General features: G+C 48.5%; 1 protein-coding gene across 8 annotated transcripts; it reads right to left on the minus strand.

Moving 5' to 3' along the window:
- Positions 1–2,903: 2,903 nt before the first annotated feature.
- TPRA1 (transmembrane protein adipocyte associated 1) lies at positions 2,904–25,405 on the minus strand. 8 transcript variants are annotated; one of them, XM_036009398.1, is made up of 12 exons: positions 25,258–25,405; positions 24,837–24,891; positions 10,065–10,205; positions 9,757–9,889; positions 7,183–7,269; positions 7,017–7,089; positions 6,827–6,906; positions 6,125–6,235; positions 5,942–6,002; positions 5,675–5,777; positions 5,501–5,581; positions 2,904–4,178 (listed from the first exon to the last, which is right to left on the minus strand). In XM_036009398.1, the coding sequence occupies exons 3-12, from the start codon at positions 10,187–10,189 to the stop codon at positions 3,935–3,937; spliced, it is 1,098 nt and encodes a 365-aa protein (XP_035865291.1). In that variant the 5' UTR covers positions 10,190–10,205; positions 24,837–24,891; positions 25,258–25,405; the 3' UTR covers positions 2,904–3,934. The 8 variants fall into 8 exon arrangements, with proteins under 8 accessions (XP_035865291.1, XP_035865297.1, XP_028380604.1 ...); XM_036009404.1 differs by lacking the exon at positions 24,837–24,891; XM_028524803.2 differs by lacking the exon at positions 24,837–24,891 and having other exon boundaries at positions 25,253–25,405.
- Between the last annotated feature and the right edge of the window lie 10 nt (positions 25,406–25,415).

Here is a 25,415-nt window from a genome sequence, read left to right on the forward strand (position 1 = left end):
CATAGGAGAAGGGTGAAGTTCAGAAAGAAAAAGACACAATTAGGGTTTTTTGAAAAATTATGCTGTCTCCCTTAAACAACCATGGGGGTAGGCATACCATCTTCCTCATGTGTTTCAGTTGGGACTGGGTTTGCCATAAACAAGTAAACAAGATAGTTTGTTTCATGTAAAAGAAGTCTGTTGGAAGCAGTCTAATGCTGGTACAGCATCCCCATTATCAGTAAGGACAGATATTATTTCATCTATGTGATCAGCAGTCTCCAACCTTGTTGGCACCAGGGACTGGTTTCATGGAAGACAATTTTTCCACGGACTGGGGTAGGGGTAGCTTAATTGTCACTTGCCACTCACTGGTAGGGTTTTGATGAGTCTGCAAACAATTGATTATGGTCTCTGTGCAGTCAAACCTCTCTGCTAGTGATAATCTGTATTTGTGGCCATTCCCCAGCGCTAGCATCACAGCCTCGGGCATTAGATGATCATAAGGGGTGTGCAACCTTGATCCCCCACATGCACAGTTCACAGTAGGGTTCATGCTCCCATGAGAATATAATGCTGCCGCTGATCTTCAGACAGTAAAGTAAGCGATGGGGAGCAGCTGTTAATACAGAAGAAGCTTAGCTCACTTGCCTGCTGCTTTCCTCCTGCTGTTTGGCCTGGTTTCTAACAGGCCACAAACCACTAGCAGTCTATGGCCTGAGGGTTGGGAACCCCTGTATTTGATCATTCTTGCCGAACAGCTTTCCAAAGTTGCTTCATCATCCAATATACCTGCTGGAGAATCAGTTATCATATCTGCATTCCACGTAGCAGAAAGGAGAGGCAGGACAAAAGAGTACATCTAGCTGAGTCAGCACCTTTGAAACAGTCTCTACTAAAATGTCTCTTCTACTTCTGTTAACATCCCATTGGCCAGAACTTAGTTACACGAGTGACTGCAATGGAGGTACCTTTTACCTGGGTGCTTCACTAACCCATAAAACATCAGAGTGTGGTTACTAAAGGAGGAAAAATAGATATCAGGTAGCAACCAGTCATCTGCTACCTCATGTCACTAATGAGGACACTGAGGGTTATGAAAGGATTTGACTTACCCAAGGTCCACAGCCCATGAGCAGCAGCATTGAGGAAGTAAGACTGAAACTTGGGCCACATTTAGTGAACTCCATCATCATACTGCGGCTACCAGAACCCACACATCCTGGCCATTCTTCTACATAATGTCTGCTCCCACCCACGCACAGCACATGAGATGTGATCCAAGCAGAACAGACATTAATAGGGCTCCTCAGGAGGACTGGAAAATTTGAACAGCACATAGTGTTGGTCAGGCTGTTCTGGCAGGAGTTAAAACTAGACTAGTCCAGCCTTTATGAAAGGTGTGTTGGTTCAGATTAGGTTCAACTATAAGAAAAAAAATCCAAAGTAATTTAAACAAGATAGATGTTTATTTCTCGCTTATGTTCAGAAAATCACCTGAAGGCAGGAAACCCAGGGTTGTCATGAATGTGCCACATATTAGGGACATGAGTTCCTTTTATCTTATTGCACTGTCATGGGAGGCTTGCATTCCCAAGATAACCCCATGATTCAAACGGTCACGACACTCCAGCCATTGCAACCACAGCCCAGTTCAGCAGGAAACAGGGCTTACCCTCTTTCTGAGGGAGTTGCATGCACACTTACATCCCATTAGCCAGAACTTAGTCACATGGCCACACCTATCTGCAAGGAAAGTTGGACAATATAGTCTTTATTCCAGGCAGGTGTGTATCCAGCTAAAAATCAGGGATTCTATTACAGTGGAGGAAAAGGAGATTACATATTGGAAAATAGCTATTAATCTCTGCCAGAAGACTATAAGACTAAATAAAACAATTTAATTAAGATTGTGTATTCTAACAATTGCCACATATCCATAATGATACATGCCACTGCCAAAGTGAATAATCACTACCAGATCAATTATCAAGTGGGGAAAACAAGCTACAGAGCATTTACATTCCCAAACCAGGGGTAATACACACACACATACACCTACTTCCACAAGACTACAAACACCCCCACCCACCCACCTCCAGCCTCACAGTGACTCTGGGAGGCAGGGTGGAAAACTGAATGTCAAAGTCACAGAGATTCACCCCCTACTGTATAACCCTTGTTGCATGAACTTATTTTTGCCACCTACATGTGTTACTTATTTAAAGAAACAAACAAACTTTCAAGTCAGAACAAAAAAGCAGCAGGCTTCTAACTTACCTCTTTTCTTCTGTTCACACCTCCATGAGGACTTGGCTGCTTACTCAGTAATCTCACTGAGTAAACTAGGTTGTCACTATGATGTCTTAGATTGTATAAGCATCAAAAGCTCCCAATATTGAACCCAGCTCTGGATATGACTGTCAGCCCCCACCACTGCCCCATGTGGCCTCCAACACTCTGAAGGCTTTCCTTTCTCACCCAACAGGATTCTTCAAATGCTGTGAGGTCATAGCAAAGTGTACCAAGTGGAGAATCCTGCCAGGATCCTCCAGCAGCCCTGGGGTCCCCTCAACTGGGAGCCTGGCTAGCCAGCTGTGCCTTTGCCCTTGCCAAGCCTATGCCACTGTCAGCCCTCTGGCCCCACGGTCCTGGGGAGATTGGCACATTGTTCCCACTATCACAAACTGTGTTGGAGCTGGTGCTCTCATGCACTCCTGAGAAAAGGGGCAGCAGCGGAGGTGAGTGCCAGGCCTGACCCTCAATACTCCCAACCCCAGCTAAGACCTCCTCCTTTCTGACACTGGAAATTACAGAATTATAACTCCCTTCTTCCTCTGGCTGCCAAACAATTCAAAGCCAAAGTTAGCTACACCTGCAGCAATATGGACACATGGAATCTTCCTCTTATTTTCATTTTACCAACCCATCGTTTTACTCTGACTTTCCCCATTTTACCTCATTGTATCCATTCTTATTATGAATATCATCCCCCAGTATCCCATCTTCTGAGTGCCTACTGCATGCCAAGCTCTATTCTAAAGGCTAAAAATAATACACTATCATTACTGTTACATTCCCAAATGCCAGTCATTCACACTATTTTCTAGTCCTTACAAAATCCTTGCAGGACAGGGCTTCTTATCCCCTTTTACAGAGAGTAGAACTGGAACTGCAGGAGGGAGTGGATGGCTCAAGTCAATGGAGCAGAAAGAGGAGAGATAGGACAGGACCCAAAGAGTTTATTCCAACCCCTACACTCTTCAACAGGGCAACAAAAAAGTCCACAGAAACACAAATCTTTTTCCACATTTGTCTCCTCCACTCAAATGGGGATGGCTAGGGTCAGATTTCACTCCACCTCCCAGCAGCCAGCAGGGCCTACCTGCTAGCAGTGGTCCTTGGTTGGACCTCCCTGGGCTCAGGATACAGAGGGATCTGCCAGAACATCTGAATACCCTGGCCCTTGAGCTCCTAAAAGGAACCAGTCACAGTATTCCTGCAGAATCTCCACAGCAACACCTTCTACTCCTTTTCATTTTTATTAAAAAATATATCAAGAAACTATACACTCTTCAGCCCACCTACCAGAGTGGGCTTTAAGAAGGCCAAAGTGCTGTAGGGAGGGGGTCAGATCAGTCCAAGATGCCCAGACTTTCTCCTTGGGAGAAAAGAAGTGCCCTCAGCTAGTCTAGCCAAGCCTTGCCCTGGGAGATCAAAGTCTGGGTCATGCTGCAGAACAGGGCAAGGGCAGATGGAAGGGAGAGGGGCAGCTAGAGCAGAGGCGGCTGAGGGGAACTAGGGGCCCAGTGGGAAGAATAGGGCCTGCACATTACTGCCACCCACAAGGTCTCATGACCTTATCCTCCACCTTCAGGGACTCTGCGCTACCTGACCTCCTCTTCCGTCTGCCCTCCATGGGCCCCAGCACTCTTTCCAACCAGGATAACCGCACTCAGTCATTGAGAGTCTTCCAGCGCTCACTGTCCGTGCTGTTGATACTGCCCATATGGCAGGGCATGGAAGCAATGTCATCCAGGTAGGACACCCCGCCGGCTGAGTCGAAATGTGTGCTGGCAGCACCTGCTGCCTCTGGACCCTCCCGCCGTGTTACAGCATAGGGCTGGGGCAGGTGCATGTCTGGTTCCTCAGTTTCATCCACTTGGCATTTGTAGGAGAAGAGGATCTTGGGCTCCGAGCTGGTAGGGAGGACAGATGGGCAGGGGGACTTACTGTCTGAATCCAGAAAGGACCTCCCTCACTGGGCAATGAAACCATAAGACCAGGAGGATATGCACTAATGGCTGCCCAACACCCAACCTGAGGTACCTATTTCTTGAATTATGGAGTCCAACATGACTAAAATCCTCCTCCCTGCTATGTGTGCTTATGTAAAAGGTTCTGGGTCTGCTTTCTCACCCAAAATGGGTGCAACAACCCCAACCTCAGAGGCTCTTTGTGGAGGGTGAACAGCATAAAACAGTACCTGGCCCAATGTGCTCAGCAAGTATTGTCTGTGACCTTTACCCCTGAAGCTTTTAACTATCCACTCTGAATTCACTGAATCCCTCAATCCTCAGAATTACTTTCCAAGGGAGAAAGCACTCCACCTAATCTATAAACAGGAGCCTGAGGCCAGGTCCAGGATAGGCTGCAATCAATCTAGCCCTTCTCACTCCACCTCTAAAGCCCTCTCCTAGATTTCCCATTCAGGAGGAAGATTCCTCCACCCCACCTGGCAAGTGGGTAAGGGTGGGGTTGGGGAAAAATGCTTGAACTTCCACCACCTCAGAGGTCTGGGATCTGACCCTTAATCCTGTACATCATTAGCAACCCATCTCCCTAACATACCTCCAAACACACATTTGAACAAAAGTGAACCCCATCCCATGCTCAAATACACAGTGGACTCCCCCAGCCCTGCTCCTCTGCCTGGTCACCCCCAGCTAAAATACAAGCTCCATGAGCATAAGAATATGTGTATATTTGGTTGCCAGTTGTACCTGTGGCTATAGCTGTGCCTGGCACAGTGAATGTGTGCTAAAGGAATGAATGAGCTAATCTATTCTTAAATTAAAAACAGTAAGCACAGAACAATGTGCATAGCCAGTCTCTCTTATGGAGAAAGGATACGTGTATGTACATGTATATCTATTTATGTGTATATATGCATATGTGGTTATATGTGTGTGCATATATGAATTTATAGACATGCATGCATAGGTCTGCATGTATGTGTGCACATGTATTTGTGTGTGTGTATATGTACATATAGACTTATGTGTCTACATGTGTACACATATACACTCTGCCTTGTCTGTTCTGCATCTGGAGCAGGAAAGCCCTACCATGCATTCCATCATACCATGCAGGTGCACAAGCACAAGAAGATGGTGCGGTTCCACTGGCAGCCACGCGGGGGCTCCCGGAGCCCTCCAAACCCTGGCAGTGGGCGGGTAAGGCTAGAGTTTTGCCGAGACCTCCAGCCCACCAGCCCCGTGGCCCCTGTGGGATGACTCACCCGAAGAAACCCCGGAGGAAGGCCACGTAGATGAGGGGTGCGAAGAAGCTGAAGTAGAGGAACGTGGTGGCGTCCACACAGCTGGGGGAGGGAGCAGGTCAGAGCAAGCCTCATTGGGCAGGACCTCCCCAAGAGGGCGGGGCCTCCCAGTCCCAGCTCCCCCAGCCTCCATACCAGAGCCCCTGGATGATGTCAGCGCAGAGAAGCGCGCTTCCCAGCCCCTGCAGCAGGTTGAGCAGCGCCAGGATGCCTGCGTACACATAGAAACTCCTCCTCGCTGGGAGGTAGGAGGCGTGAGCTCCTGCCCTCTCCTCACAGTTCATTCCCACTTCATTCCATTTTCCTTTCCTCCCTCCCTCCCTCCCACCCAGGGCTCTCCAGCTAGCCGAAACGGACTGCCCCCTCCCTCCCTGCACCCAGCAGTGTCCCAGAGCAGCTCACAAGGCAAGGAGATACGCTCCTTCAGAGGGGTCTTGGGAAGCACAACCACCAAAGAGTACACCTGCAGAGACAGACAGGGGCTGAGAAGGGTGCTGAAGAGCACCAGGCCCAGAGCTAGGCCAGGCCTCAACCAACCCAGCCAACCCCACCACAACCAGGCCTGGGGCCCATCCTCTGGCTCACCAGGAAGAAGAAGCAGGAGCTGACCAGCCAGAACTGGCGGCCCCCATGCCCATAGATGTTAAAGTCTTCAGCTGAAAGATGGGCATCAGGGTACAAGATCTCCAGTGTCCCCTGCAGGGGCAGACAGGAGAGTGTCTCTCAGACTTCGGCTACTTGGAAAGTCCCCTCCCTGTGGCCTTCCTGAATGCAGAGCCCCAGATGCTCTCCACCACACCAAGCCCAGCCCCAGCCTGGCCCCCAGAGGTTCCTGCTCCAGCCTGCTCTCTGACCAAACCCTGCCCATTCTAGCTCCAGTACCCAGCACAGGCCTTAGCATGTGGCAGGGAGCAGAGCTGGGCAAGGAGCAATCCCTGTCCCAATCTAAGAAAGAGGCCTCTGGATACAGGGCTCAGTAGACCTACATTCTTCTACCTAAGCTGCTTGTTAAAACCACAGGGGATAAGCATCCTCCCTTCCCCCACCCGACCCCACCCCCCCCCCCACCCTATCAGACGGGAATCTGGGAGGGGCCTCCAGAACCTGCCTTGTTAATAAGCACACCAGGTGATTCCTTAGATATACTTAAAATTTGAGAACACTGCACCTGCTAAACATTCAAACCTTTACCCAGGACCAGGAGGGAGTGGATACTTGGCCCTTGCTGGTTGTAGGCCTCCTCCAGGGAGCCCCCAAGGCTACCCTGCCCCACTCAACCCCTCTTACCTGGGTGACAGAGTAGGCCAGAGACAGCACAGTAGTGATTGCCAACACACGCTTGATGCTTGACTTGCTCTCCAGGTGACCTGGAAGAAACATGCTGGTAAGTCAGCGGAGTTCAGTCCAGGTAACTGTGGTAGGATTGACCCCAGCCAGGGAGGGGCAGAAAGAATATTGGCCCCAGCAGCAGACGCACCAAAGGCAAGGCCCAGGATAACCACACTCAGCTCGATGGCCAACAGGAAGAAGCGGGTAATCTCCCACAGGATCTGGACACAGAGTAGGTAGGGTGTCAGCCTGGGGTCCCCATCACCCATCTCCCCAGTGCCCAGCACCCCCCCTGTCAACAGGCCCAGCCACACCTTATCAGCAATAGTTGCAGCATCCGAGGTGCTGACCGTCATACTGACCACGGCCCGAGCGATGCCCACCAGCGCCACCACAAACACCTGGTGGGTGAGAGGGGGGTGTTGTGGAGTTGGGGAATGAGGCCTCTGAGAATCACAGGGACAGCAAACCCACACTTCACATCTGCAATAGTTCTGATTCCTTAAGAGTAGAAGGACTCCAAACTAAATAAGTCAGGAGATGGGGGAACCACCCTCCACTGGCCTGGTCTTCCCCTCTTTGGCCTCAGTGTCCCAGCTATGGAATGATTAGTTTAGTGACATGGTAGAACCAGACTGACTGGGTTCAAATCCGAGTTTTGCTGCTTCCTGCCTCTGTGGTCTCAGGCAATCAATGGTACCTCCATGCCTTAGTTTCCCCATCTATAAAATAGAGGTAATAATAGCACCTACTGCATCTGATCACTAGGGGGGTTGAATGGGTAAATCAATGTAAAAGTGTGCCTGACACCCACTAGGGTCAAGGTCCCCATCTGCTATTGGTCTTGTCATATTGATGGTTTGAATTGAGATGCAGGGGCTGAAGGAAAGCAGGCCACAGAGAAGAGGCATCACAGACCCTCTTCACAGGGAAGATGCACAGGAGTAGGTTTTTCAGAAGTGCCTGTGCAAATGTGGCTTTTGTCAGCCTAGTATCAGCCTCATTTTTCTCCCACCCTCTTCTTTCACATGGTTTGGGGGGAGAGGCTGACCCCACTACTCCTGGCTTTAGGGACTGACCTGTGACCTAAGGCCAGCCATTCTTGTATGCCATTCCACTGACTTGGGGATGGGGGTGGGACCCAAGGGAATTGAGTAAAAAGTCTCAGCCAAAACATCAGGTACAATCAATGGGAAAGGAAGCTGAGGGGATGCAAGCCCAGAGCTGCTGGGCTGCCTGGTTGCCAAAAGGGAGGAGACTGCTAGAGACAGGGCCATCGGAAAGATACCAAGCCGAGAAGGAGCTAGAGATAGTGCTGAACGGCATTACTGAACTTCCAAATCCAGCCATACCCCAAACCCTGGGATTATTAGTTGCTCAGTCAATACATTTCTTCTGGCTTCTGTGGGTTTTAAGTTTAGTATTCTGACGGATACAAATAAAAGAGCCCACATTCATACACATACTCTGTCCTTTGTGCCATGAAAGCCATGTCCGAGACTTGGGGAGGCCTATACCACTCAGCAGGGCAGGCTGCAGAAGTAACAAACTGCCAAGGGCCTACCATATGCCAAGCCACCACTGGGCAGGAGCTGTGCACACTGTCATGTGGAGGTCACAGGAGTGCCACAAGCAAAATCAAATCCAACACACATCATGTAGGATGGTACTGAGGCACCAAGAGGTCAAGCCACTGGCCCAAAGTCTCATTCTGCACAGCTGGAATTTGGAGGTAGTCTACCTAAGTGCACACTTACTGTTGCCTCGTCCCCATGAAAAGTCTTCAAGAGGAAGAGGGCAGGGCCAGTGCTGATTCCCTTGGCCTTGCCTCATGTTCCTGGTAATTGGCCCTGGGTCCCCTCTCCCTGCCTGCTCTCCCAGAAAGAGCATCTGCCTGACATATAGTAGGTGCTTAATATTTGTTGAACAAATACACAAACAAGTACATGGTCAGAGAGACTGTGGGAGAGGACAGAGAAGAAAGCAGGCATTGATCCCCATCCCTATTCAATACTACCTCACAAGAGTAGAGATCACGAACAGCCTCCCCTGCCTCTCTGCCTACCCACTACCCACTCCTCTGACTGGGAAGTTCTGACTCAGGCCACAAGAAGAGACCAGGGAGCCACTCGGCTCTCATGTAGTGATAGCTAAGAGGCACAGAGGGGAGGACTCCAATCAGTCAGGCCTGAGCCCTGAAGACAGCCAGCTGGACAGCCTACATGTTGGACTTGCACCTGGGGCTGCCTACTCAACCACAGCCATACTCTCCCTAGGTAACACCCACCAAGACCACTGAATAAGGAGAATATAGGTTCTCCCAATAGGCAGGAAGTCTGTTCCAAAGAGTCTCACAGAATGTGTGGATGGATGGATGGATGGATAGACAGATGGATGGAGGTTTAGTGGGTATTTTTTCCCTATCCAGACTCCAGTTGTCTTCCCTCTAGTAATGGTTCCCAATTTTCTTCCAGGCACCACTATCCTCTGCTAGTCTGGCTGAGCTGAACCCAACTTCCCAACTCCAAAATATCTCTTTCCCATCTAGTCCCTGTAATTGGCTCAGGGCTGAACACAGAATCCAATGTGGGTCAATCAGAAGGAAGTCCAGGTGTACACTGGAGGTACTTTGCTAGAGTTGGCAGGGAGGTAAGATATTAGCTCAAAGCTGCTCTTGGCTATCTTTGACACCATATGGGAAGAACTCATTTGAGATAAGGCCAGAGGAGAGCAGAGATGCAGAGAGATAAGAGTCCTGATTACATCACCTAATCCCCTGGATCCAGCCATACCTGAAGTTGCTTTTTCATTACAGAGGCAGTTAATATTCCCTTTTTTGTTAAAGCCAATTGAGTTGGGTCTTATGTCACCAACTGGAGTAAACTCACCAGGATATAGAAGGTGATAAAAATAGGGCTGGAGGTAATGCAGATCTTGGCCCGAGCAGATGGAAGCTTCCAGAGCAGGAAAATGAAGAAGAGCACATTGGGGATGAGCAGCAAGAGGTCCCAGTACCGGACCCTATGGTGAACAAGTATAGAAACCAGCTCACCAGTGAGGATGTGTCTGCATTCTATCCCCACCTCTCTCTCTCCCTCTCTCTCTCTGTCTGTCCCCCCCCCCCCCCCCCCCACACACACCAGGAAAACCCACTCACACATAGTCAACTAGCCCAACAAGGCTGTGACTGCCTTACCTAGAGGTGCCAATGTCCTCGTAGAGCAGCAGCAGACAGCGATGTGGCACACTGATGTTGGGAGCCAGAGGTTGGGGCAGCACTGTGCTCCCATTGGTCCAAATCACCTCCTGCAGGATTTCCATCCCACCAGCAGCTGGCCTTGGGGAGTGAGAGCCACCATGTTAGCAGTGCAGAGGCTGTATAGTCCTGGGCCTCTGGGTCCAAGGCTCCCAGTGGTATATAAGAGGGGCTGCCCATTCCCCATCACACCAGGCAGGATGTGAGATATGGCACTCCTATACATGGCCCAAACCAACCCAACCCCTACACAGTGACCCAGTCCCTTGTCTCAGGCTGTCTTGTGACCCCCAAACAATAAAAGAATGCCCCCTCCAGTGACTGAGCCTGCCCCCGTGCCAGGCACAGCAATGCAAGCTACTTGGCATCACCCCAGTTAGTCCCTCCAATCCTGGGGGGCTGGGGAAAGACAGGGTTCACCTGCCCCTTACCTCCTTGTTCATCCTGTGCCTCAGTTTCCCACCCCTGGAATGGGGGTAACAATAATGTCCATGCTGCGATATTGTACATCAAGTGCCTCTAACAACCCACATACATTAAATCCTGAGTAGCTGAGCTTCAGCTCCAATCCCCCAAAACCATGCAGAACCCATCTGGAGGCGAAGTGCAATCACAGCTGCCAAGTGCCAGAGCAGGGTATCGTGCACACTTCAGGTGGCCCTCAAGCCCTTGTCTCCCTCTGCTGCCTAACCTGGAAAGGCAGACACAAATAGAGGGAACACTTGCACTGTCCCTGGAAGATACATGGAGGTCTCTAAGTGGAGAAGGTGAAGGAAGAGGAGGTACTGTGAAGGGAGGTAGAAGGAACTGCTGAGGCAGTGTGAGTGGAGGGGGATGGCACAGTCAAGCGCCCATGTGATGATCTGAAAATGAGAGGTCCGAGTCCAGCCTGGAAGACAAGAGACCTAGTGGTTTAGTCCTGGAGCCACCCTAGACTACTGAGGCAGGCTTGCAGGTCCCAGGACTCAGGTTGGGTAACAATAGAGCTGGTCCTGCATTGACAGTGGCAGAGACTTCCACGGGGAACTGGGGGGGCTCAGGGCAGGTGAGCCAGGTATGGCCTGGTCACCAGGATGTAACAGATGCCAGCATTTAAAATGATAACTTGAACAGACTGTGCCCTATGACCCACATCTCCACTTCTGGGTATGTTCATAATAGCCTCATGACAATAGCAGTTTGCACGAATGGTGGAATACTGCACAGAAATAAAAAGAATGGATTATTGCTACAGGCAGCAACATGAAAGGGCTCCGTAGATATGAATGTGAGGGAGCCATGCACAGGGGCAGACATGCAGTCTGACCCCAGGCACATAGCTGGGTAAAAGTCACCTTTGTAAAGGATAGCAGGTAGAGGAGTGGAGGGAGGCACACCAGCTTCTAGTTGCTTTATCTAGGTGATGGTGGTGGGTGTACAGGCATGCTCACTGTTTTAATACATTGACTCATAGACCTATCATTCGTGTACTTGTCTGTATGGGTTACACCTCAGTAAATATTTAAAAACTTGAGATGTTTTTGTGCACACCAAGAGCACAGGTCTCCCACTCAGCAAGGAGCAGTCCAAGATATTTAGCACCTGTTGGAAAGAAGGATTTGCAGCACTGTAACAGGAACCAGTGCTTATCTGTCACTAACACCATCCCTGAACAACAGCAGGCCCAATGCAGAGCTGGAGGGGATGCAGGGACATCCTCATTTTTTTCTTACAGCCATGAAATAAAAGTGCTACCTCCAGCTTAAAGGGACAGAAGATTCCAAAAGGTTAGGCTAAGACCTGGGGCTCAAGCCCCTCCATCCCTCTCTTCCACAAGCCAATGACTGGCTCTGACATCACATGCCCACCTGCAACTTGAGGACATATCAACAGTGAAAAATATTAAAGAGAACATATGCCTAACACATAATAGGTCCAAAGAAAAAAGTTGGCTCCTTCTTTGTTCTCTACTAACAAGAAAAGCAAAGAAGTCCGCCCCTTCCCTCATTCATGCATTCTTCACCACCTATAGGAGGTGCAGAGTACCTACTGTGAGCCAGGCAGAAGTCCAGGTGCTGGTACACAAGTGCCCCCACATGATCTTCATCCTAGAAGGGGAGGCCTACAGCCGGTACAAATGCCCATATTTTAAAAGCAAACTTCTCCTAGAGATAAGTGCTGAGATAAGAAGAGCTCAGAAGTGTGGGACAGAAGGATGGTAAACAGTAGAGACTGCTGCAATCCCCAACATGCATCCTTTCCTGGAGTGATAGAGTCCCTGGATTTTAGCTTGCACTTGCCTTCCCAGAACAATGGCCACTCTCCCAGGGTCCGTACCCTTGGCCGTGGCCACACAAACAAGTTTTATCCAAGTGGACATGAGAATAGTAAGGTTTGCCAATTTCAGGTTGTGCCCTTCTCCCTTCCAATTGGCTGGAATGTGGATGTGGTGGTAGGAACAAGAGCAACCATTTTAGATCACAAGACAGAAGCCACATATTGAGGATAACAGAACAATAAGAAAGGTGTCTGGGTTCCAGACATGAACGGGCTCCATTCTTGTCCTGAACAGACTGCACACAGACTATCACTCAACAGACATAAATAATCATGTTATCTCAGCCTTTGTTTCAACAGCTAAGCCTGAATCCCAGGGAACATAAAGGTGTGCTGCCTCAGATTGAACTGTCAGGCAACAAGACATTTGAGCTGAGATCCAAATAACTGAGAAGGAGCCAGCCTTGGAATAATCTGGACGAAAAGCATACCAAGCAGAGGAGAGTGGCACAAAGGTCCTGAGATAGAAACAGGCTTGGCCTGTTCAAAGGGCAAAAAACAGGCCGGTGTAGCTGGACATGAGATCAGAAACGTTGGTGAGGACAGATCAGACAGGGCCACATGACCACATGCAATGTGATTTTATTCTAAACGCCCCAAAGAGGGTGTTCCAAAAAGCAAGTGACAGCATCCCATTTCCCTGTAGAGAGGGTCACTCAGCTGCTGTGGACAATGCACTAAAGTAGGGAAAGAGTAAAAGCAGAGAGACCCAGGTGCTACAGCTCCAGCCTGGGCACAAGAGGATAGTGGCTTCACTAGAGTAGCAGTGGGGTAGAGTGGAGGGATGCAGGATACCTTAGGGAAGTTAGAACACAAGACCTGCTGACAGACATGTGGAAGGCAGACATGGTATCTGGCCTGAGCTCCTGGTTATTTAGCAGCTGAGAGGCCAAGACTGCCCATGGCATCTCCATCAGACACTACCCCCTACTTCTTTGCTAACAAGCTGCTATTTTGTTCCAGGGCGCCCCTCCATGATGTCCTATACTCTGGGCAGGGCGCCCCTAACATCAGAAGCTGAACCTCAATGAGGGTAAGTCAGTGGTTGTATAGAGCAATACTGGATACCTCAGCAGGGTGCACAGGTGCTCTAGTTTGACACAGGGATTTCAGGAGCAGGGTGCTATATATTTTTCATGCACAGAGTCCAGGACTGCTGAATGTACTGCAATGCATGAGACAGTCTACCAAATAAATGATCATCCCCCCTTTGGCTGATAGTGCACTGCAGAGAAGCTCTGGTCAGTCAAGAAGGGGGGGCCCACTTTCCTTGTCAGCAGCTGTTAGGCAGAACATGTAATGTCAGCTGTGGAGTCTCCTGAGAAAAGTGTTCAGCAAACACTCCCAAGGAAAAAAGCCCCCTTCTCTGAACTTGTATATGGCTATTGAGGCATTAACTGTGGCCATGCTGCACACATCTGAGGACTAGGCCACCAAGCTGAGCACAAGGAGCTTACAGCTGGCAGGGGATATGCCACCTCCCTCAAGATTTCTGGTGACCTGAGATAACTTGGAAGTGACTCTAAGACAAGGAGAGAGATTCTACAGCCCCTTCTGCCCCACTCCGTATGGAGCAAACTTCTGGACTTAGCCCCCACACCAGCTCTGGCATAGGGAATGTCAAACAGCCCCAGCAGGGGCAGGCCAAGCACCTAGGAGTCACAAGGAAGCTTAAAGGCCCCTGTAGCAAAGAGAAACCAGTGGGGATGAAAAATGGGCAAGGAGCATGGGGTAGCTGGATGAGTCCAGAGTGGGAAGGCTCAGAAGGAGCTTCTCTTGGTTTTGCCTGCCCAACACTCTATTTTCCTGAGGGGGCACTTCAGCTCCCCCAGTATCTATCCCTATAGTTTAGGTACAGCTGACTCTACTCCTTCACAACTTCAGTGAATGTGCATGTGATCTAAACCTGCTCAATTAGGATGCTCCATTGTCCTGGCCAATGAGAACCAGCCTTGAGTCTTTTGCTATAACTAGGAAAAATACACACTTTCTGCTGAAAGCAGTAAGCATGACCTGTATTACTCTGACCCTATATATGGAGACCCACATGAGAATAAAATCAACACAGAGAAATATATAGCTGAGAGACGGATGGAAATAGATTCTGCAGACAGATCCTAATGGATCCAGCCACACCTGAAGCTAGTTATCCCCCTGGACTTTTCAGTTATAAAATCTAAAAATTCCATTTTCTGCTCAGGCCAGTTTGAATCTGATTTCTCGAATTTACCACTAAAAAAATTCAAGCTACACAAATTATAGAGTTGGGCAAACATGGTTGCAGTTCTGGCTCTAACATGAACTTGCTATATGACCTTGTGTGAGTCACTTCTCCTTTGAGTGTCACAGGGACAGTAACATCCACCTTACAATGTTGCTGTAAGGACCAAATAAGACCAAAGAAGTAAATGTCTACAAAAAGGTCACACACACAAAGCTAGCTGCTGCTCTTATTCCCAAGAGAGCCCAGGGGGTGGGGGACCGGTAAGGTCATAAAGAGAATTTCAGTCACAGGTCCAAGGGCCCCTTGCAAATCCACATGTACTACAGGGTCTGAGGTGACAAATGAGAATGTCAGCTACTTCCTTTCAATTCCCCAGCTAATTCTTCAGTAACAGCAGAGAACATTCCCTTAGCCCTCCAACTGTCCTAGGGAAGTACTTATATTATCCTCCCTGAGAAGTACAGATCTCAGAGACAGGTAATCACCTACAGGGCAACTCACGCTATCTGTCTCCAGAGCCCAGGATCTCAAAGAGCAACTTGCCAGGTGACCCTCTCCAGACCTCAGTTTCTTTACCTGAGATGAGAAGCTGTGCTTCTCAGACTTGAGTGCTGTTCAGCTCTAGTAGGCTTGGGGGGCAGGTTGACAGTTCACATTTCTAACACACTACCTAATGGTGCCACTGCTCTGAGTTAAAAAGCCATCACCCACACCAGAACTGCCATTCTTATAAAAGCTTATAAAATAACTAACTGAAGCTATGATTTAAGAAAATATAAAACATGCCCTGACTGATGTGGCTCAGTTGGTTGGGCATTGTCCCACAAAAGGTCACTGGTTGATTTCCAGTCAAGGCAAATGCCTGGGTTTTGGGCCTAGTCCCCAGCTGGGGCACATGCAAGATCGATGTTTCTCTCTCTTTGTCCCTTCCTTCCCCTCTAAGTATAAATAAATAAAATCTTAAAAAACGAATGAAAGAAAGAAAGAAAGAAAGAAAGAAACCATGAACATTATGTGCAGGCATGGGGCCAAGTGCTTTATATTTTGTAACACATTTAACCATTACACCAGCCTCTAAACTCCTAGCGTCTCCATTCTATAGAGGAAAAGAAAGGCGTAGAGGAGTTAAGTTACTGTCCCAGGTCCTGGCCAGGTAGCTCAGTTGGTTAGAGTGCCATCCCAGTATGCCAAGGTTTCAGGTTCAATCTCCAGTTGGGGCACATACAAGAATCAACCAGTGAATGCATAAATAAATGGAACAACAAATTGATTTTTCTCTCTTCCTCCTCCTCCCTTTCCTTTCTTTCTCTAAAAATCAATAAAAAAAGTTACTGCCCCACATCTCCACCCCTGGGCTCCTGGCTTGGGGTCACAAGCCCTGAAGAGACAGGGAAGGGGTCTGCAGGCTCAAGAATAGGAATGGTGGGAAGGCTAGAGAAGACAAGAGAAGAAGTGGAGTCCAAACCAGAGAAATGGGGAAGGGGATTCTCAAAGGAAGTAGTCCTGGGATGCGGAGTGCCCTGGAGCAACCCCTACTAGATGGAGAAATCAGAAAGCCGAGAGGCTACACTTCTTTATAGTTGCTATTATGCCTTACAGTACTTCCAAACCCTAGCAGGTTGTTGAGCTTTCAAACCCCTTAGCCTTGGTGGACACTATCCTTGCGAAGCCAACTCCTAGTAAACTGCCAGCAGCCCAACCCAGAACCCCCAAGAGGCAGAGGAGCCCTGGGCCCTTTCCCTGGCCTTCAAGGCCCAACCTGATTTTACCCCTGCCTACTGCTCTGCCATATTCTCTTCCACTCTCCAACCCCTGGCTTTCATTTCCTTCTCGAAGCTTATTATTCTTCCAGCATTGCCTCACCATTCCAGCCACCTTCTCAGAGCAGCCCTCATTAACCATCTCTCACAGCTAGCCCACCCTGTGTTTTCTTTACAGCACTTGGCCTCTGTCTGAAGTGGCCCTAGCTGTGCGTTTATTTGTTTACTGCCTATCCACCCAGGTGTGCTCATGACCCAATCGCCTAGAACAGGGCCACACACAGACATTAATCAATAAATGTTATGATTTGAACTGAATCCCCAGCACAGTGCAGCTAAGCCCTTCTGGGGAGAGAAGGAACCATCTGAGAGGACCCCAGAGCCCCATCCCCACCTCCTCCTAGTCTTGTGGAAGCAGAATCCTCCAGCCTTCTAGAAAGCTTCTCATGCAACAGCAAAACCTAGAAAGGACTGCAGCCTCAGCACATAAACAATGCTCCACTGCCCCTTTCAGGCTGCTGAATGCCACAGCAAAGCTGGAGGCAGGCTCTGTTACCCTGTTAGTAGATGGGGACACAGGCCCAGATGTAAGGGTGTCTTGGCCTATATCTCTTCCAGCACAGCCTCAAGCTGCAGGGTGAGCATGCCCTGCTCACTAGCCACAGCCCTGGGCCTGTGCTGCTATATGTGTGGTCACTGCCCAATCCCACGGCTTTCCCTTCCCTCCCATCCCCCATGGGATTCCCAGTTACCTTGACTCCTCTTCCTTTTAGTCCTCACACCCAGGGGCCCCCTTGGCCTTCTGAAACTTCCCTAAGGGTGTTCTCTGAAGCTGTGACATGAGCAGGAAGTGATCACACCCCTAAGAAAGGAGCAGGGACAGGGGCCTTGGTCCAGCTGTGGTGATGGAGACAGGGTTCCCAGCCAGCTCCGGGCTCCCTCACAACTGCCACGGGAAGATCCTAAATGCACCCAGGCTCCAGGGCCTACCCCCCAGGAAAGGGTTGGGGAAGGGCTGTAGGTGCGGGGATGGGCTGTAGGTACAGCAAAGGCCGGGGACCTCTCTGGAGTAAAGGTAGCAGCCCCTCGGTAGGGTTCGTGCTGTGGAGCAGAGGGCCCCTGGTACCTGAGGGACCCGGGCCACGCTCAGGCCCCACCACGTCACCCATTCGTGCCCACTAATGAGTGGACCCTGCACAGGCTGCAGGACTCTGGCCTCCAGAGCCTAGGTCAGGCAGCTGGGTTCCCGGAGCATCGCAAGAGCCACTGGCAGCCGGCTCCACAGAAATGAGAGTTAGGAGAGGGAGGCAGGGCGAGGTCAGTGAGCTGGCCTCACTGGCTCCCAGGACACCGTGCGGCTCTTCTCCAGAGGCAACCCGGAAAGGAAGGTGCGTCCTTTCAGATCAGCCAAAACTGAAAAAAAAAAAAAAAAAAAGCCAAGATCCCTACTAGGAGCACTCGGGCCCACCCCAGCCCCCAATATCCTATAAAATGGTGTTCCATAGAAAAGAGGGCCCACTCAGCAGAAAGAGCCAATCAGATGCCCAGTAAGCCGGAAACTCTTAAAGAGACAGCACGCAAGAGGGGACTGGAAGCCCCTGCAGAGCTGGGAAGCAGCTGCGTTTCTTCCCCAGAAGGCGGTCGGGATCGTGGACGCTTGGACGCTGACCTCTCTCCAACCTCTCCACTCCAATCCCCCCCCCCCCCCGCCTACCAGCTGTCCACAGCTATCAACAGACCAGTTCGCTCTAGCTAGCCATCCTCCTCTGGGGTGGTCTGGGGAGGAGCATAGGGGGGCAGTCCCGCCTGATGACCTCTGGTCACAAAAGCAAGGAAGGACGAGTAGGGACAGCCCCGCCCCTGAATGATGCGTTTCCACCTACGCGCTACTGCCAGGACGGCCTCCAACAAATTGCGCTGGCGTTATTGAGCACCACCCACGTTCCAGGCACTTATTTTGACAACACTGCAGGGCGGTTATTACACTACTACTCTCATTTTTACGAAGGAGGAATAGGGGGCTTAGGGACGTTAAATAACTTGCCCAAAGCCACGTAAATAGGGAATGACACAGCCTAGACGCTGGAATTTGAACGGCTCCTACTTACATTTCTAACTTCAACAATTCTTTAGTCAACTTCCTTCATGAAGCCTTCCCTGTCCCTGGCTTCCAGACACCTATGCTGTTTTCTCCTGGCTCTTCTCACGCTGACCCCTCATGGCCTGCCCTCCCCCCATCTCCTGCCTCCAGTCCTCATTTCTCACCCACCCACCCCCATTCATTCAAGCCACAGTGGTTTGTTTCTCTTCCTTGACTATAGCAAAAGTATGCCTGCTTGCGGGTCCCCACATCTGCTCACTGCCTGGGGCTGGCTCTTTGTCACATAACACCCTTCTTGACATCCCAGCTAAAGCAGTTGTCTAGTCTTTGTCACATAATACCCTTTTCTTTATGAGGATCATCTCACTAACATTATATTCATTTATTTGCTTCCCAGTCATCAGCCCCCCCCCCCCCACGCTACTGCCCCCCATCAGACTCTCAGCTTCAGGATGACAGAACTGTGCTTTATCACATTCCCTGTATGTCTTGAGGCTGACTCAGTGCCTCACGCAAATGGTGGATTGCAACCAAGTACTAGAGACCCACTTACCACAGTAAGTTCAAGATACACATCCCATGATAAAAGTTGCTTCACAGTAGGGCTAGAATGACATGTGACAGACCTAGGCAGGACTAGGAGAAAGGAAAATCACCAGGTGGGAAAACAGTATGTACAGTGGGAAAGTGTAGTGTGGGAAAATGCCTGCCTGGGAAACTGCCTGCTAACCCTACCCAGGACAAACAGATGCCCAGCTAAGACTGGGGTCTGGGGTGGGCCTATCTGGCATAACAGGATGCAGCTTTAACTTGAACCTGACAAGATGTATCAAGAACAATGGTCAGCAGAAATGGTACCCAGCAACCAGCTCTGGCCAGTCAGAGACTGATACCCCAATCAGTTAACCTTTGTGGGTTTTTGTGCTTAAAAACTCTGCCCTAAGAACAACCAAACAAGTGATAACCTCCCTTGGTTGGCTCCACGTTCACTCCTATCCCCCACTAAACAACCCTGCTCCTTGGCTTGTTGCATGTCTGGTTTCTTGAGCAACTCTGACCTAACAACATTGGGCCCTGTTCTTCACTTAGGTCCTGCTCTAAAAAAGGAAGCATTGCCCTAACCAGTGTGGTTCAGTTGGTTGGGCATCATCTCACAAAGCGAAAGGTAGCTGGTTTGATGCCCAGTGGGGACATATGCCTGGGTTGTGAGTTCAGTCCCTAGATGGGGCAGGTGCGAGGGGCACCTGATCAATGTTTCTCTCATCGAGGTTTCTCTCCATTTCACCCTCCCTTCCCTCTCTCTAAAATTAAAATCTTTAGAAAAATTAAATTTAGTTAAATTAAAAAGGGATGAATGTAACCACCCTGTGACCAATTAGGACTTGGTTTATCTAGGACTGTCCCAGCCTGGCCCTAGGCCAGAATGCATAGTTTCTGTGTCAGCCTGCAGAGGCTGTGCTCCATGCCCACACCTGCCTTCATGAATGGGCTGTGGGGAGTCAAGGTCAGCAATTAGAGTTTCTGCCAAGAAGTTACACACATCACTCCAAACCACATTTCATTGGTAAAAGCAAGTTCTGGGCCACTTCTAACTTCCAAGAGCAGGAAAGCTCTTTCCTACCAGGTGCCAGAGGAGAAATGGAGTAAATGTGACCAGACTACCCTCCATTTTTAACTTTTATGCCTTTTGAGACAGTACAGCTTCCTGAGAGAAAAAAAAAGTGTGCTATTACTATCACAATGCACAATTCTGCATTTTATACTCTGAATTTTGAGGTCCACATGTAGGCTTCTGTGAGATTTTATTTGTAGAATAACTGAGGGTTTTCTATTTCACCCCCTCCATTCATGGCAGGCAGTGGCTACTTCACTGTAGTATTCCCACACAGAAGACAGAGTAAAGCATCAAAAAAACTCCAGTAAATAATAGTTTAATAAACAAAGACCTGACTTCCAGGTTCTGTTCCTTACCCTACACCAGGTTCTGGGGTGGTCATCTTCTCTCATCCATGGCTGACAGAGGGAGGTCCTTCTATAGAACTGGCTTACTGATAGCAATGGGGGTCCCCGAATAGTAGAAACAAGATGGTAGTGCTCAGCTTGTTAGGAGCAAAGTGGGTGCAATCACCATATAACCACTGAGGTCAAAGCAGTAGCCAGGAGGCTGAATAGATCACTGGGATAACTGGCAGAATGCCCACTTCGGTTCCTTGGTTTGAGTGGTAACAGTTTTCATAGAAGTGAAAGTAAAGTGAGAGTCCCTGACACTTCCCCTCACCCACCCCCCCCAACCAGGATAAATAAAAAACAATATCCTGCCTTGCTCAGTTCATTGGAGCATCATCCCATAAACCAATGACATGCCAGTTTGATCCCCAGTCAAGGCACATACCTAGGCTTTGGGTTTGATCCCTGGTGGGGGCATTTACTAGAGGCAACCAATTGATCTTTCGCTCACTGATGTTTCTTTTTCTACCTTCCTCTCTTTCTAAAAGGAAAAAAAAAGCCCTCCAGTAAGGATAAAACAAACAAACCCAATATCCCATACCAGGGAAAAATGGCAGAAATTAGTGCCACCCTTAAAAACCTAAAACATGTGGAAAGGGTTGGGCCCCATCACATCCCTATTTAATCCATCAACCTGGTCTCAAAAAAATAGAGATTGGTAGTGGATTGCAATCAAGTACTGGCCCTAATTACAGCTGCTGTGCTACCATCACATGCTACCATCAAAGCTAACACAGATTAACATGGTCTCAGGAGGGTAGCCTTTGATCTAACCATCCCTATCACAAACCACTGGCATTCACAGGTAGGAACAGCAGGATCTTGACCCAGGCCTATGGTCACTCTCCAACATTTTGTCATAATATACTCTGAAGGCTCTGGCTGTCTGGTTGTTTTGCAATATACTGCACTGGTTTATTGTATCAATCACATTTTGCTGATCTGGCAGGATAAACAAAAAGTAACAAATAAATAAAGACTTAATGAATCATTTTTGCTCCCAAGAACAAAAGATAAACCCCTTATTGGGGACTTGCCACACCCATGAAGTTTGTAGGGGTCTAATAGTCTGGGGCATATCTCTCCCAAAGCAAAAGACAAATGATTGCATCTTGCACACCCCATCAAAAAAAAAGGGAGTACCATGCCAGAACCCACTCTTTGGGTACTGGAGGCAGTATATTCTACACCTGGGAATACTGCTCTGGCCTATACATGTCTGCATGACATAAAAGGCTTCCAGCTTTGAGTGAGGCTCACAACAGGAAAGGGCTGTCCCACAGACCATAGGACTCACTGACCCTATGATATTAGAGGCATATGTGGTGGGAAAAGGTGCTGTGTAAAGGTTATTGCAGGCCCTAGTGGGTGTCAGTTAACTTTGAGAACTAAAAGGGAAACAAAAGATATGGTGGGGTGTTTTTTTTTTATTATAAATCTGGAGACACAGTTTTGGGTGGAAATCCAAATACACTCCTAGGGGGAGCTAAAGTAACAGAAATTATAAGGACAAAAAAAAGGAGGGTACCCAAAGGGGTTACGCAAGTTGCTTTGAAAAAAACTGTGATTGGTGGAGACAAGCAGACATACTAAGCTACACAAAATTAATTTCTTACATCTATTGCAAGGCTCCATTTTAGATTGCTCTCTTGACAATATCAAGTTCATTTTGCTGTTTACATTTCACATTTCCTCTTTTTGATCAAGAGTTTCCTTAGAAAGCATCAATGATCAACCATTAGGATATACATCATTGGTCTGTTATCATTGAGACAGTACAGACTTCCTGGGAGAAAAAAAAAAGTATGAAATCATTGAAAATGGAGATGACTTCTAACCTGACTGTTTTCCCCAAGAAACCAATTTGTCAGGGTTCCAGTGAGTTAACTCATATACATAATGTAATATGTGATGTTGTAGGCAATCAGGGAGAAGGGGGTCACTGTTGGGACCTACCGGTAGGTTTCTTTCAAGGTCAAATTTACAGCCTTGTTCTAATCATTACTTTGTTTTGTTGAACATCTAAATGCTGTGCTTCCATATCTTTTAAATCTCCAGTTGCTTCAGCTGGTAGCATAAGTGCTTCCATTGGGGTTGATATTGTTTTAATGCTGCTAACTTAGCAGCAGTGTCAGCCAAGTGATTACCTTTGCTTTCTTCTGTGTTTACCAATGAATGTTCAGGACTTTTATGATTGCTAAAGATTTAGCCTCTGAGAGTTGTAGAACATAAGAACTGTTTTTTATCTTTTGTCTGGAAAAAGTCAAGAATCCTGTTTCCAGAGCATACCAAAGTCATGGGTAATACCAATGGTGAACCTGCTCTAGTATGTATGTTAGCTGTTTTACCTTTGGCCAATTGCAAGCTCAAATTAATGCACAGAGCTATGCTTGTTGAGCAAAAATTTTCTAAGGCATTGAACTGGCCTCAGTGGTCTTAGTTTGAGACAACTGCACAGCCTGCTCCATAGTGGCTATTTCATATTTCGGGTAAGAACCATCAATAAACCAAACTAATTTAGCATTTTCAAGAGGTGTTTCCTGTAAATCAATTTGAGGAGTTGGTAGTTGGTCTTAATGTCAGGCAGTCATGACAGGTTTTGTTGGAGAACAAAGGAAGAAGAGTAGAGTTCAGAGTATTATAGGGAGCAACAGTCACATTAGATAAAGACAATGAAAGAACTTCGTAGATTAGTCTGCTAGCAGAGAAGTGCTGAGTATGATGAGTTAAGTAATTCTTCCACTGAATGAGGCACATGAAAAGTCAGTGGAGAGACCTTCATTACCTATTCTACATGTTGTAGTAAATTGGCAGTGGCCACAATGGCTTTCCAACATGGAAGGAGACCTTTGGCCACTAGATCTAATTGTTGACTATAGTATCCAGTGGGTCCATGTTAGTTTCCATGTCTTTGGGTCAAGACACATAAGGCATTTCTCTCTCCAAACAACTATTTGAATTTATCCTTCTTACTTCCCTACTCCTCAACACATTCCAATGTGGTATCTGACACTGACCCAGTAGAGACTTGCTCTTGCCAGGGCTACCAGTGGCTCCTGGTCCTTACCGAACTTGACCTCTCGACAGCTTGTCACATACAGTCCCCATCTACGAACTTGACTCCCCTAGTGGGCAGCTTATGAGTTGGTCCCCAATGATCCCATCTCCTTGGCTAGTGGGCTGAACCTAATAACTGACTTCTAAGAAACAGGATACAGCAAAAGTGATAGGATATCACCTCCAAGGCATGGCTTCTGTCTTGTATAGCTTCTCTCATGTTCTTGTTCATTTGCTTTGAGCAAGTGAACTACCATGTTGTGAGGTACCCTTTGGCAAGAAACTGAGAGGGCCCCTACCCAAGAGCCAGTGTGAAACTGAGTCCTCACCAAACAGTCAAGGAGGAACGGAAACCTGCCACATAAGGGAGTTTAGATGCAGGACCACCCTAAATTGAGCTGGGTGTAGCCTGTGAGTGACCTTGAGGCAGAGGCACCAGCCAAGTCAAACTCACATCCAGACCACAGCCACTGAGATACTAAGCAGTAATTGTTTTAACCTGCTAGATTCCCAGATAATTTGTTACACTTAAATAGATAAATAATACAATCCCATCCACCATCTCTCCTCTGGCTTCTCCCTCAGTGGTTCCCAGTATCCCAAATCCTGCCCACCATCCTGTCGGTGCCTCTTAACACTTAGGGTTTCCTGGGTCCTAGGCCTAAGCCTTCTTCTCTCTTCACTACACTACCTGGTTATCCAACCTCTCCTAAGGCTATTTACGGCTACATCCCAAACTCCCTCTCAAGTCCCAGACATGACTTATCAAATGGTCTCCCAGATATCTCCATGCAAGACCCATAATTACCACTGCCAGAAACAAACTCATCTGCTTTCCCCCAAAACTCACTTGTCTTCCTCCTTCATTCTGCATCTGAGGTGGTAACATCATTGGCCTAGTCTCCTAAACCACAATCCCGATGTCATCCAAGGTATTTCCCTTTTGCTGTCCTCAATCCCTAAGGTCGACAGACTCCATATCCTAAATATCCCTTGGATATTTTCAGTCCCCACCATTCCTCCTGCTCCATGGTCTGGGTCCCACCCAAAGATGCTTGTTCACCGCACAAAAGTAACAAAAGGGCTGAGACCTAGCCCTGCTCTGCTTACCAAGGAACCTACCTTAGCCTGAGCTGCCTATAACTAGAGGAAAGACCACACCACCGGCCTCCAACCTGGTTCAATCCACCTCCACACAGGGGCAGCCTGTGGGATTCTCCTAAAACCCACATTGGCCTTCGTCTCACCTGTTCAAAACTCTTCCGTGGTTCTCCGGTGCCCTCAGGATAAAGCTGCAACTCCCTAGAAAGATTTGGGAGATCTTTTCGTGACCAGGGCTCTCCAACCTCAAGTATTATCCCTTCCTGGGCATCACAAACTGTGTAACCTGAACTACGAAATTGCTTACAGATACACACTGTGCCATTCATGCTTTCTACATCTTTACAAAAGTCGTTCTTTAATCTAGAACATCCCTCTATTTTTAACTCCCCTCGGTGAGGATAACTCCTACTGTAACCTCGGAAGTGGCTTCCTACAGTTCCTTCTCTGAGCGTTTCTGTGCTTGAAGTATTCAGCCTGAGAGCTTTTGGAAAAGCTGAAACTGACTGTCCACTCATAAGACAGTAAGGGATCGGGAAGCAAGGCTCTGAACTTCAGTTGCCTCACCTTTAAAATGGCTTGGTCACGCAGGCAGCATTTGGGGCTGGTCCTCACTGCCCGCACCCACAACTTCAGGTCCCAAACTGCTGGTCAGGACGGTCAGGGTAGTACTTGCAGCCAAGCACCAGATGTCGGGACCTCTCAAGACGTCGTAAGCGATGCCT

The sequence above is a fragment of the Phyllostomus discolor genome, chromosome 9 (genome assembly GCF_004126475.2).
Source record: "Phyllostomus discolor isolate MPI-MPIP mPhyDis1 chromosome 9, mPhyDis1.pri.v3, whole genome shotgun sequence".
Lineage (NCBI taxonomy): Eukaryota > Metazoa > Chordata > Mammalia > Chiroptera > Phyllostomidae > Phyllostomus > Phyllostomus discolor.